This window comes from Cebus imitator, unplaced genomic scaffold (assembly GCF_001604975.1).
Source record: "Cebus imitator isolate Cc_AM_T3 unplaced genomic scaffold, Cebus_imitator-1.0 Scaffold676, whole genome shotgun sequence".
NCBI classification, from domain to species: domain Eukaryota; kingdom Metazoa; phylum Chordata; class Mammalia; order Primates; family Cebidae; genus Cebus; species Cebus imitator.
In genome coordinates, this window is record NW_016107991.1 from 602702 (window position 1) to 616951 (window position 14250).

General features: G+C 36.1%; 1 protein-coding gene across 2 annotated transcripts in view; it reads right to left on the bottom strand.

Moving 5' to 3' along the window:
* LOC108296006 (ephrin type-A receptor 3) overlaps positions 1–14250 on the bottom strand; it is a 123985-nt gene that overhangs the window by 74160 nt on the left and 35575 nt on the right. Inside the window, exons 3-4 of one of the 2 annotated variants that reach the window (XM_017518384.2) lie at positions 4308–4432; positions 711–870 (exon numbers count right to left, since the gene is read on the bottom strand). In XM_017518384.2, coding sequence (XP_017373873.1) covers positions 711–870; positions 4308–4432 — 285 coding nt within the window. Of the gene's footprint in view, positions 1–710; positions 874–4307; positions 4433–14250 lie in introns of both variants that reach the window. The other variant, XM_017518383.2, reaches the window with a different exon arrangement.

Consider the following 14250-nt stretch of genomic DNA (forward strand, 5'->3'; position numbering starts at 1 on the left):
ATCTGCTGATTAATTAATAAGTTAAATAAAATCATTAACTTGTATTCATTTTATATTAGTGCCATAGACATGATTTTATCTTTTTGAAAATTATATTTTATCAAAGCGCTTTTTAAAGTATGAAGAAAATTCATCTGAAAAAAGAAAAGTTACTGGGAAAATGCTTACCAGTTTTAGGACAATTTTAGCCAAATTTGGGGTGAAAGGAACAGGCTCTCCAAATTACTTGTGAATGTGAATAAAGTGATAAAACACACTTTAGAAATCCTTATTCTCTATGTGATATGCTGTTTAATGTATTAAGGATTAAAACAAAATTAAGATTCCCATGGATCAGCAAGTTTCTTTTTTGTAGTTCACTGAATCATGCAATGAACCTAGAATATCTGCAATGACAGGCACTGAAAGTGTGTTACGTTATTAAATAATGTTCCTCTAAAGCAATTTACAGCTAACAAAAAACCAGAAGCATTTCAAGCATTAGAATATGTTTGGTTTGTGCAAGAGAAAAAAAGAAACACAAAATGGACGCCCACATAAACACAAATACTGTATACAGACACGGGGCTCTGCAAATTGCTAAATGTCCCAAGAAATATACCTTAAATGCGTCACATTTGGTTAAGACGTAGAGATAATGAGAATAAGTGATCAGACATCTTTCGCAAGGCCCCACCCTCTCCTCTAAACTACACTGAAATGATACGTACAATCTGGGCTGGTTTCAAACTCAAACTTGCGGCTGTTCGTCCCATATCCAGCGGCTGTTCGGGCTCGGATTTGGAATACGTATGTTGTGTCAGGCTTGAGGCCACTGATGGTAACATTTGTGGCTCTTGCTCTCAGAATGGTATAACTCGTCTCTTGTTCCTGCTTTGAGGTCAGAAAAAGCAATCATGTTAAAATCAAATCTTCATAATGCTTTAAAATGGTAAACAGAGAACTACTCAAACCTGATTCTTTTGTATTTTACCACAGATCTTAGGGTGGATTTAAAAAGTCATATCCATTATTTCAATTATTTTATTCTCTGAATGCAACATAGGTTTTGTTTTTTTTTTCTTTTTTTTTTTCTGATGGAGTCTCACTCTGTTGCCCAGGCTGGAGTACAGTGGCACAAACTCAGCTTACTCAAAGCTCTGCCTCCCAGGTTCAAGCCATTCTACTGCCTCAGCCTCCCAAGTAGCTGGGACTACAGGCGTGCGCCATCATGCCCAGCTAGTTTTTGTGTTTTTAGTAGAAAAGGGGTTTTGCCATGTTGGCCAGTCTGATCTTGAACTCCTGACCTCAGGTGATCCACCTGTCTTAGCCTCCCAAAGTGCTGGGATTACAGGCGTGAGTCACTGTGCCCGACCTAACAGAGGCATTTCTAAAAGACAAAAATATTTACAGAATTCCTTAATTTCAGTATTATGATTTCTGCCCTGCACGTAAAGCAGGAAAAGTTTGGCTTTATTTTAACTAACCAGTAAATATGTAAGGGAAGATATGTTCTCTTCAAAGTCGAGGCTGAGAGAAAGAAAGCTTCAATCTAATTCCAATAATAAACTTACAAAGAAGAAAATATCTCTTTGAATTAAACCTAAATGGTGTTAGGGAAAAATGGCACCCACACAGATACAATGGAATTTCTAGAGCACTCCTATTAAGATTGCTATACTTATTCTGAAGTAGAACATTTTTCTATTAACCTTAAAATATTAAACATAAAAAGGTTTTATATGTAGTTCTACATTAATTATTTTAGCATAACCATATTTGTGCTGTATTTAATTTAAGTCATTGTGGTTTGGTAGAGACAAAAATCTCCAGATCGAAGGCTAGAAATATTTCCCAACAAGGATATCTCCTAGGAGATTAACATTGTATATTAAATTCACTGCACATTTTAGTGGTCTCTTTGTGTCAATCCTTGTTTACAAAAATTGAATTTATGCAGAATTGTGCTTTTTTTTTCTGACATATATTCCTATACACAGAGCTCCTATGGGGAACCTGATTTTAAGCAATGGTACAATGTGTCTGCAGCTAGGGTAGGGCCTGGAGTGGCTAATATGAAACACTGTAGATCCTCAAACAAAACTAGATTGAATAGTACAGAAAACATGTCACGCATTACCGATACCAAAGAAAGCTAGACTTTGTGGAGCTTAAATCCTAGAGAAACTTTCTAAATATTACCAAGCATACTGTAAACATTTAGAATTAATTTTTAAATTTAGGTATATAACATACAAATAAGTATTTATATGAATATGTATTTTAAATAATATTACAGATATGGTATGTATCAAAAAATATTTAGGGAATAATCAACAGATTCGGCCATTTTTTTTCTGCACTGGTTAATATTGTTTAAAAGTAATGGCCAGGCATGATGGCTGACACCTGTAATCCCAGTACTTTCGGAAGCCGAGGTGGGTGGATCAACTAAGGAGTTCAAGGCCAGACTGGCCAACATGGTGAAACCCTGTCTCTACTAAAAATACAAAATTAGCTGGGCCTGGTGGCACATGCCTGTATTTGGGAGGCTGAGGCAGGAGAATTGCTTGAACATGGGAGGTGGAGGTTGCCGTGATTCAAGATGATGCCATTGCACGCCAGCCTGGGCAACAAGAGCAAAACTCCATCTCAAAAAAAAAAAAGAAAAAAAAAAGATGATTGTTGCATTTGTTGAAGGAGTTTGAAATAAGGCAAAATTTCAAGTTTTAATTGTATACATTCACACCTTTTGCAAACATAAATAAAATGTTGTGAAAGGTGTGAATGTATACAATTAAAATTTGAGATCGGCCTCAGAGATCTAAATGTTAAGTATTCTTCTCCCAGTTCTGAAATCTAGTTTAAACTGATGCACATCATTGATTTTTAAAAATTTTGTGGCATCGTTTATGAGCATGAATTCTTATCTTTGCCCATTCTATCTTGTCATACTTCTGAAAATAGATCACAATCATGTGAGTATTTGATTTTACCACAGTAGAGGATTGAAAGCTAAGACAAAACTTATTTCTACTATAATTCTGGAACAATGAAGTTTATTTGGCACCAATTTTTTTTTTTAACAAAAAAGACATACCTATCTCTGTAAAAGAGACTGAAATAAATGACATTGTACTTGAGAAATACAGTAACTTCAAGCAAGGAAATAACTACATAACGCAAAACAATGTTTCTACATTATGCATTTTTGCACAGTTGATTATGCCAGTAATTCTCATAATGATCTATTCTCATGCAGAGAAAGGTACCTGATATAGGGAAAAACATACTAAAGCAGGACTTACGGCTGCCACAATTCAAAACAGAGTCCTAATATTTATTAGCAGTGAGGCTGTGGGAAATTTATATAATGTCAGTTTCAGTTTTCTTATTTGTAAAAGAACTTACTTGCCTACTTTATAAGGTTATTTTACAGCTCAAACTTAAGTAACATCCAGAGAAATTTTCTGTAAGTATAAACTGCTATATAAATGTGCAATTTGCATTTAATTCATTTTCACACACTTTATAAACTGAAGCAGATAGACAAATATCTAGTGTTAACTTTAGTGGCTATGAAATTAACTAGCTGTGATTCTAAGGTTTAAACATATCTTGGCTTTAAACTTGACCATCATTTATAAGCAGAAAAAAATGAGTTACTTAGAATTATGGAATACTCCCCACTCTATTCAGGGCAAAATAACCATATACCTATTTTTTTTTTAATAATTTTAAAATTTAGTGTAAAAATAACCATGCTCCTGTTTTCTTAACGATTGCATTACCAAGCTACAACTTTATGTCAGGCAAATTTATCCATCCATCCCCACCCTTTTAAATTTCCTTCTACAGAGTCAAGAAAGCTTTTCATCATCAGTTAAATAATACAATATTTTTATTACTAGCACAATGTTTCTATTTGTATTGAATGAAATGCATGTGACTCTGAAGGTCAGGAAATGATGCTTGAGGCAATGAACTAAAAACATAGTTCACATATAGACTAAGAAATCACAGTGAAGTAGTTGGTCTTATAGGGGTCTTGGTGTAAAAGGGTATAAATGTCACGGCTATTGCCCTAACTAACTGGATTAACTTGGCAGTGGCATTTTTGATGTTGCTTATTGCTGTAGAATAGGGGGTATTCAACAAGATACTTTCTAAACCTTCCTCTACCAATAATCAAAAGGGTCACATGGCCACGGTTCTATACAGTGTTCTACCATTTACCGGCAATGACACGGGTTTCTTTGCAAGAGCACAGCTCATAAGTAAACAGCCTCTTTCCTACACTGCGCAATCCTGCAATGTTGTTTCCCCACCTTTTCATAGTATTTGACCTCGTAGTCCAATATGATCCCATTAGGGTGTTCAGGTTCTTGCCAGGACAAAGAGATGCTATTTCTGGATGTCCGGTCTTTCTTAATCGTCAGGATAGGTGAGGGAGCTGTAAAGAGAGGATGGGAGGGAAAGGTGGAAGGAAGCAAGTTAATAGGTTGGAAAGGGTGGCGAGTGAAAACAGAGAGAGAAGAGAACATGCAAATGGAGTCTCTCATTGTTCCAATTTTTTGGCAGGAAAGACCTATTTCCATTTCCAAGGCTCTTGAGTATTAATCTGGCCCCATATCCAGGCTCAACAGCTGGATTATAGCCCTGGTACATGCAGGCCTAGGGAAAATGAGCTGGGATTCTCTGCTGCTGGTGGACTAGTGGCAAGTGAGCAGATGTTTTCAATCTGCTACTATAATGTAAGCAATGAAATATATTTGATATATTAAAAAGAGAACAAAACATCAGGACTACCTATTTGTTATAATGTTGCAAAGTTATTAATGCCAGATTCTTTAGCTCATTGATAACATTTTCATATGCAGCTCTGCAAGAGGTGCATATGAAATCCATTATGCACAAGGAGTCCCATGGTATCCATAGGTAATAATAATATTTAGTGTATTGTAAAATTGATATGATTTAGGACATATTACAGTAGGTCTTGACTTCTGACAAAAATCTCCTGAATATGAAAAAAAGGAAACAACAGTCTTCTTTTCTACATTTTTATTTCTTAAATAAAATGTAAAAAAAAATTAATGAAATGTATCAAGGAAATGACTGCTATATGTGTTACAATTACCTAGACATAGTTTGAAATGTCTTATTTGATGGTGATTCTACATTTGCTACATTTTGCTAAGCATTATCAAAAGTATGGAATATGAATAAAAATGCCATCTGTTTGGACCAGATATCATAGGGTCAAATTCATTTCTAACTGAAGACTAAATATATTTTAAGTGATTTCCTTCTTCAAACCCTTCCATTAAAAAGAAAAATGTATACTATTATCAAAGTACTTCTGCTTTCAAATCTGAATCTTGGTTCACTAGCCAATCAAAACGTCTCACTGCAGTTCAGTGGTACCCCGTCTTAATGGAATGCAGCAAAATAAACTACAAACATACAACAAACAAAAACTCAGGAATCTTCAGATACATTAACTGTTGAATTGCTTTCGTTGTTAAAGAACTTATTTTTACATAAATTTTTCTCAAATCAAGGACTATAAGAACCTCATGTATTTGTACTGCCCACAAGTTAGCAAAAGTTCCACATTTGTTGATGTTTCTATGATTATCACATGATGACATTTGCATCTGACCTCACATTCAAACTGTTCTTGTCTATAAATGCTTTTCATTTTTATTCTTCACCTATAATAGGAACTTTCATTATGCTTGCCTTCTGCCATTTCAGAGAAAACCGTACACCAAAAGACATAATCCACTCCAAAATTTTCCACCCACTTGTTTTTATTATTTGTAGGATCTCATAGGAACTCTTTTCTAATTAAGGCATGGATTGGCCTGGGAATGATGACTTAATCTTTCATTTTTTTTCCTTCTTTGACTCAGGGTCTTGTCCTTGTTGCCCAGGCTAGAGTGTAGTGATGTGATCTTTGCTTACTGCAGCCTCTACCTCCCAGGCTAATGCATGCAATCCTTCTGGCTTAGCCTCCCGAGTAGCTGAGATTACAGGCTTGTGCCACCACCATCAGAATTTTTAAAAATTATTTGTGGAGACAAGGTTTTGTCATGTTGTCCTAGCAGAACTTGAACTCCTGGGCTCAAGTGATTCTCCCTGCTAGGCCTCTCAAAGTGCTAGGATTACAGAGGTAAACCACCATGCTTGACCTTACTTAATCTTTTGCCAAGGAAAAATGTAGGGGTTACTTTTCTGATGAAAACCTACATTCATTTTCTTATCAACTTTTTGTTCCTATTAGAAATTAACATCTTTTCATACAAATTAACATCCTTTACCTTTCGTTGTCAGTTCAGCATCTGTTCAATAATCCTCTATTTTAGTCTCTAAATAGGTTTCATCCCCACAACCCTAAGATTTGCTCTCTGAAGTTGATTTAAATTAAAAGATAAGTTATTTTTCTTATAATTTAGTTGAAGCTTTATAAACATATTCAATATTTATAAATGTATTGCTGAATTATAAAGAGATATGTGGATTTTTAAAAAATATTTTACTTTTACTTACTTTAATAGTTAGAAAAATCAATTCATTATCCAATCACTAATTAAAAAAAAAAATTGCAGCCCCAATGTCTTTGGACCCAAATTTTGCATTTTCTGCAATGAGGAAATCCCACTAATTTTTCTGCTGAAGTAAGTCCATTAATGGAGTCACATTTAATATGTTTCAAGAGCATTTCAAGAGGCTTGATGTTGGAACACTTTTCTATTAAATTCATGAAGTCCTACATTTAATTTGAATACCACCGTGAAACTTTCATTATTTTCCTAGTGGTTGAAATTCATTTCCAAAGAAGTTTTGAAAATAACCAGATACAGCATCCCTCCTTTAAAAAAAGAAGAGTGAGAAAATAATTCATTACAAAGAACAATTGCGATGAGGATGGCATTAACTTTTTAATGAAATCTTTGCGGGCTGTTCTGAGGGTCTGTCCAAATTTTACTACTTCTGCACTGGGCAGGACTTTATAACTGTTGAATTTCTTCAAAGCTCTTTGAGCAAGCTACAGGACCTTGTTGGACTGTAATAAATAGCCTTTTGTAATTCCACACTTACTTAAGTAAAGGCAATTGCTTGAAGCTTGTGCCATCGCTATGTTAAATGAACCTTTTCTGATTGCTGCTTTTAGGCCCCTTAAGTCATTTGTTCTGCTCTTTTAATACACGCCCCTTGTGCTGGCTGCATTTCAGCAAAGTGCAACTCAGTACACCAGCTGGAAGCCCACTTAGGCAATGCTCATCAATGTTTTAATGTTAATAAATAATTAACAGAAATTGTTTTTTTTTCTTCTAGTAAATAATGTGGACATAATTAAACATAATGGAGAAAGAGACAAATTCTAGGCATCCATTGTATCAATGCTTTTAAAAAGTTTTTTAGAACACTTTTTAATTCATGTTTTGAAGTATGATTTATTATTTTACATGCTGTAACACAATTTAGAATATTAATGTGAAACAATAATACAAAATATGTTTTTCATTAATTTTCAGATATCAAAGAGTAATTTGTTCAATTTACTAATTTGCAAATTCATAGAAATTCTTTAAATCAGTATTTTTCTGTATAAAAATCATGATATTGCAATGTACACTGTCAGACAGAGTTATTTCATTTTCATTCTTCTGTTTTTTAAATTTGCAATTTGAGAGAATGGAGGGTAATGGTTATACAAAATAGAAAAAAAAAAAACAAAAAAAAAACAACCTTTCACCTTCCTTAAGGCTGGAGAAATGCTGGAAGCTACAGGAGAACTTGAGAAGGAGAACTTGAGAAGGAAGAGAAAGCTCAGGGATTTTTTTTTTTTTTTTGGCAAAAATTCTGGTATATATGCTGAAATCGCAGTTGCCAGTAAATGGCCTGATGGCCTAGGTTTTCTCTGTGTGGTTTTTTTTCTTTGACACAGAGTTTTGCTCTTGTCCCCCAGGCTGGAGTGCAATGGAGCAATCTCGGCTCAAGCAATCTCTGCCTCCAGGTTTCAAGAGATTTTCCTGACTCAGCTTCCCAAGTAACTGAGATTATAGAAGTGCACCAACATGCCCAGTTAATTTTTGTATTTTTAGTAGAGACAGGTTTTCACCATGTTGGCCAGGCTGGTCTAGAACTCCCGACCTCAGGTGATCCACCCACCTCAGTCTCTCAAAGTGCTGGGGTTACAGGAGTGAGCCAACATGCCCGGCTGCATTTTTAATTTTTTGCCTCTTATAAAACCTAAATGACAGATTAGTAAACTGCTTCTCTTATTAAGGAAAGAAGTTGATGACAGAATAGGATGCAGAGATGTTGGTGCAGGCATTGATGCAGTTTAGCAAAGAGTTTTGTAGAAAAACAAATGTAGAAACTGGTAAAAAGAAAATTTAAACAGTATAAAGGTAATAATTTTAAGGAAATTTAAAATAATGTCTGGAATGTAAAACACATTTTTTAAATGTGTTTTAAGGTGTTTAAGAGAGGGAGATCATATTGATATTGGATCTTTAACTTTTGCTATTCTGGGTACAGCTGATACATGTGTCCTTTGTAAAACCATAAAGGAGACGTATTATACTTTGTAAAGTGATATTGATCATATTTTAACTGAAATATTTCTAAAAAGAATGCAAATACAGGAGAAAAATAGTTAAGACTAAGAAGAAGCAGGTGGCTCACGTATTACACAGCTGACCATCCTCCATGAAGCTTCTCTGGACTTACACAGTACTACTGAAAACTTCCAAGCACTGCCAGTACTAAGGAAATTCTTAACTGTGTGACAGTGGAATTGCATGATGCTTTCAATTCATTCTTCTTTCAAGTTTTTCTTTGGTCATGACATAAAAGTGGATAGATATTTTAACCCTATGTAATTTAGTAATATGTGTTTTATAAAAGCTGATATAAAAGTGCTTTTCAGGGTGGCTCAATTATTAACTATAAGAGTGGTACTTCGGGCGAGAAGCAGAGAAGAGTTTTTTCTAAAAGATTGTTTCTTCATCTATTTGAAGTACAGAAGCAAGATTTTTGCACATTGTAACCTGAGTCATTGACTACATTCATGAAATAATAGAAAAACAAATTACAAAGGAAAAGCAAAAATATTAGCTAGAAAATGTCTCCTTGTGAAGGGATCAGGTTAGGGATTGGAATAGCATCATTCACAATTGGTGTTAGAATTACACTTGACACATGTGTGTGCCAGATCTAGTGACAGACATGGAAGGGGTTCTTTATTTTAGCTATGGTGTTTTAAAATCTACACTTGCCATTGTTCTGCAGCTAAATTATTATCCTTCCTTAGAATCAGGAAGTGAAAGCTTCAAAATTCAACTCCTAAAGGATCTGGTTTGGTTCGTTTGTTTTTATTGGGACCTTCCTCTTTCTAGATTTGGGAATTTCTAATGAACCTCTGAGGTATCTCTGTGGTTTAGATATTGGACAAGTTAAAGTAATAACAAAAGGGCTCGGTATTTCTTTTCGAAGTGAGCCAAAGCTTTTAAAAATTATCTCCATGGGAAAATACATGCAGTAAATGGTTGAAAGATTTTTCCTTTGAATCAGACATGACTTTAAAAGCATTAGTCCCTTACTTTTCTTTACCATTCATTACAGTTCCTACTGAGGAACATTTCCTTCTCAGTTTTTTCAGAAGTGAATACTTCTATTAAATCCAGAAACGCTCTTGGGTTTGATTGGGCACAATCATTCCTACCTTAATGTTCTCCACCTTACCATTCCTACACTGCTTTCCCCGAACGTGGTGTTGAGATTTTCTATTTCAGCTACAAAGCCTCATCAATTTGCAGTGTATCCAGTTCAAAATCTCAGAGTTATACTTTATATTTTCTTCCTAACTCATAATTCAGCTTGCCAATCAGCTCCACCTTCTAAAAGCTGATCGATTTTCTACTTTTCCACTCCTGGCTTAGTTCAAACCCTTGCCATTTACCACCTGCATTGGATTCTATGCCTCCAGCTGAATATTTTCAGAACTTCAACTTTCTATACATGTTGATGATTTAGTATTTTATAAAGCAAATGTAACATTGACTCCCCTCTCTTTCAAAATTGTATAATTTCAAATCTAGATTTTCTAAAATGTTAAGCAAATAATGATCTCCAACGGAAAGGTCTGGAGATCTGTATTTTTAAGAAGATGATAGCAGTAAACTCTTAGGATCAAAAAGAGTTGGGAAACTTTGGACTACAGTAGGATACAAAGTTTGAAATTCATTTCATTGTTATTTAATGTTCCTCACAAGACTGCAACATACATACCAGCTTTGTCATTTATTGCCCTCCATTCAAAGCTAAAATTCTAAAGACAATTCTTTTTTCAATTATTTGTGTATGTTGTACTCTGTGACTGCGACATTAGATCCCTTTCATTTCCACCTGGAAAACTGCTTCTACCGCTCATTATTCTTCAAAATTCTTTGCTAATATAATTCCCTCATAAAGTTTCTCCTGAGCCCCTTACACAATAATCAGCTCCTTCCTCTGGCCTCTTATAGTGTAGTTACTCATTCTCCTATTATTTAGCCCACAGCATTGTGTTATAATTACATCATTTGCTTACAGTATGTCTTCCCACTAGACTGTATGTCCCTCAGAGTCTTAGGTGCCTAGCATAGTGCCTGATTTGCATAAATCTAGCCATGGAATTTGGTTAGCCTTGCAATAAAGTATACAGCATATTTGTGGCTGATTCCTCTAAAAAATACATCTTATTTAACTCCTGATTTAAAATAATAAAATTAAAACAAAAATGACAATTAAAATGTGCTTAGAAGAGAGACTACTCTCTACAAATTTATCCTCTTCAAATTTTATAGTAAAGAGAAAAGTAATTTTCTCAACAGAATTAATGGTGCTGGGAGAAAAATTTTCTAAGACATACTACAATAAAAATAAATTTTGACCAGAATTTTCTCCTCAATTTTTGGATTACAGTATACACAGACTTAGTCTTTCCAGAAGACTAAAACTCCAAAATTTTAATCATTGAAATTTAAAGATCTAAAGTAGCTTTAAAGGCTGGAGAATTTTGTTACAATTTATTATCTTATCCTTTTCTCAGCATGGAGAAATAAAAAATGTAATGATGAAAGAAGTATTCATTTCATACTCATTTATTGCATAAATTCACTAAAATAAAATCTTACTTTCCACTTTAGCAATTAATCCACACATTTATTTTTATAAAAATATAAAGTCTTCTTTTAATATCCTCCAGTATCCTCAAAGAGTTAGAATAATCTCCATATATGTGATTTTTGTGATATGGTTCTGAAAATTTAGGGGATAATCATAGATTTCTAAATATAATGCTTCAGTGCGAAAGATGTTATATTAGTTCATTCTCATGCTGCTATACAGGTAATTTATAAATGAAAGAAGTTTAATTGACACAGTTCCTCAGAGCTAAGGAGCCCTCAAGAAACTTACAATCATGGTGGAAGGAGAAGCAAACACATCGTTCTTCACATGGCAGCAGCAAGGAGAGTGCAGAGTGAAGTGATGGGGAAACCCTTATAAAACTATCAGAGTAAGTTCATGAGAACTTACTCACTGTCATGAAAATGGCATGAGGGTATCTGCCCTCATGACTCAATTACCTCCCATTGGTGGGTCCCTCTCAGGACACATGGGGATTATAGAAATTATAATTCAAGATGAGATTGGGGGGGGAGGACACAGAGGTCAACCACAACATTCTACCCCCACCTCTCCCAAACTCATGTCTTCGCATTTCAGAACACAATCATGCCCTTCTAATGGTCCTCAAAGTCTTAACTCATTCCAGCATTGCCCCAAAAACTCAAATTCAAAGTCTCATGTGAAACAAGGGTCTCCCTATGAGCCTGTAAAATCAAAAGCAAGTCACTTACTTCCCAGATACAATAAGGGTACAGCCATTGGGTAAATACACCTACTCCAAATGGGAAAAGATGGCTAAAACAAAGGAGCTACAGGCCCATGCAAGTCCAAAATCTAAAGAGGCAATAATTAAATCTTAAAGCTCTGAAATAATTTCCTTGGACACCATGTCTCACTTCCAATTCATGCTGATGCAAGAGGAAGGCTCCCAGAGCCTTGGGTTTGGCAGGGTACACTCCCCTCCCAGTTGCTTTCATGGACTGGTGTTGAATGTCTGCAGCTTTTCCAGGTGCACGGTACAAGCTGTCCATGACCCATGATTCTGGAGTCTGGAGGATAGTAGCCTTCTTCTCACAGCTTCATTAGGCAGTGCCTCACTAGGGACCCCACATTTTTCTACTGCACTGCCCTAGCAGAGGTCTCCATGAGGGAGACCAAAATTCTTCCTGGACATCCAGGCATTTCCAAATATCCTCTGAAATGTAGGTGGGGGTTCCTAAACCCTAGTTCATGACCTCTGTGCACCCGCAGACTCAACATTGCCAAGAGGAAGAGGAAGATGCCAAGACCTGGGACTTGTACCATCTGAAGCCATGGCCCAAGCAATACCTTGGCCCCTTTTAGCCACAGCTGAAGCAGATGGGACATAAGGCAACAAGTCCCAATGCTGCACACAGCATGGAGGCCCTTGGCCCAGCCCACAAAGCGATTTTTCCCTCTTAGGCCTCCTGGCCTGTCAAGAACATTTCTGACATGCCCTGGAGATATTTTCCCCATTGTCTTGGTAATTAATGTTTGGCTCCTCATTACTTATGCAAATGTATGCAGCCAGCTTGAATTTCTCCCCCCAAAATGAGTTTTTATTTTCTACTCCATCAGGCTGCAAATTTTCCTAACTTTAATTTTCTGCTTCCTCTTGAATGCTTTGCTACTAAGAAATTTGTTCCACCAGATACCCTAAATTATCTCTCTCAAGTTTAAAGTTCTGCAGATCTCTAGGGCAGGGGCAAAATGCCACCAGACTCTTTACTAAACTGTAAAAAGAGTGACTTTTTTCCAGCTGCCGGCAAGTTCCTCATCTCCATCTGAGACCACCTCAGCCTGGTCATTGTTGTTCATATCACTAATATTTGGCTGAAGCCATTTAACAAGTCTCTAGGAAATTCCAAACTTTCCCACATTTTTCTGTCTTCCAAGCCCGAAAAGTCTCCTGGAAATGCTAAACTATCCCATATTTTCCTGTTTTCCTCTCAGCCTTCCAATCTGTTCTTACCTCAGCCTGTTTCCCAGTTCCAAAGTCGCTTCCACATTTTTGGGTATCCTTATAGCAATACCCCACTCCCTGTGATACCAATTTACTGTATTAGTCCACTCTCACACTGCTATAAAGAACTACCCAAGTAGGTAATTTTTTTTTCCATTTATTTGTTTTGTTTTATTGCATTTTAGGTTTTGGGGTACATGTGAAGAACATGTAAGACTGTTGCATAGGTACACACGTGGCAGTGTGATTTGCTGCTTTCCTCCCCATCACCTACATCTGGCATCTCTCCCGTTGCTATCTCTCCCCAAATCCCCACACCACAACGTCCCTCCCCTATTTCCCCCCAACTGACCCCAATGTGTAGTGCTCCCCTCCCTGTGTGCATGTGTTCTCATTGTTCAACACCCGCCTATGAGTGAGAACATGTGGTGTTTGATCTTCTGCTCTTCTGTCAGTTTGCTGAGAATGATGGTTTCCAGGTTCATCCATGTCCCTACAAAGGACACAAACTCATCGTTTTTATAGGAAAGGAGGAAGTTGAATTGTCTCTATTTGCAGACAACATGATTGTATATCTAGAAGACCACATCATCTCAGCCCAAAATCTTCTGAAACTGATAAGCAACTTCAGCAAAGTCTCAGGATACAAAATCAATGTGCAAAAATCATATGCATTCCTATACACCAAAAACAGACTTAAAGAGAGCCAAATCAAGAATGAACTACCATTCACAATTGCCACAAAGAGAATAAAATACCTAGGAATACAACTAACAAGGAATGTAAAGGACCTCTTCAAAGAGGACTACAAGCCACTGCTCAACAAAATAAGAGAGGACACAAACAGATGGAGAAACATTCCATGTTCTTGGTTAGAAAGAATCAATATCGTGAAAATGGCCATACTGCCCAAAGTAATTTACAGGTTCAACACTATCCCCATCAAGCTACCAATGACGTTCTTCACAGAACTAAAAAAAACCACCTTAAACTTCATATGGAACCAAAAGACAGCACGCATAGCCAAGTCAATTCTAAGCAAAACGAACAAAGCGGGAGGCATCACACCACTGGACTTCAAACTATACTACAAGGCTACA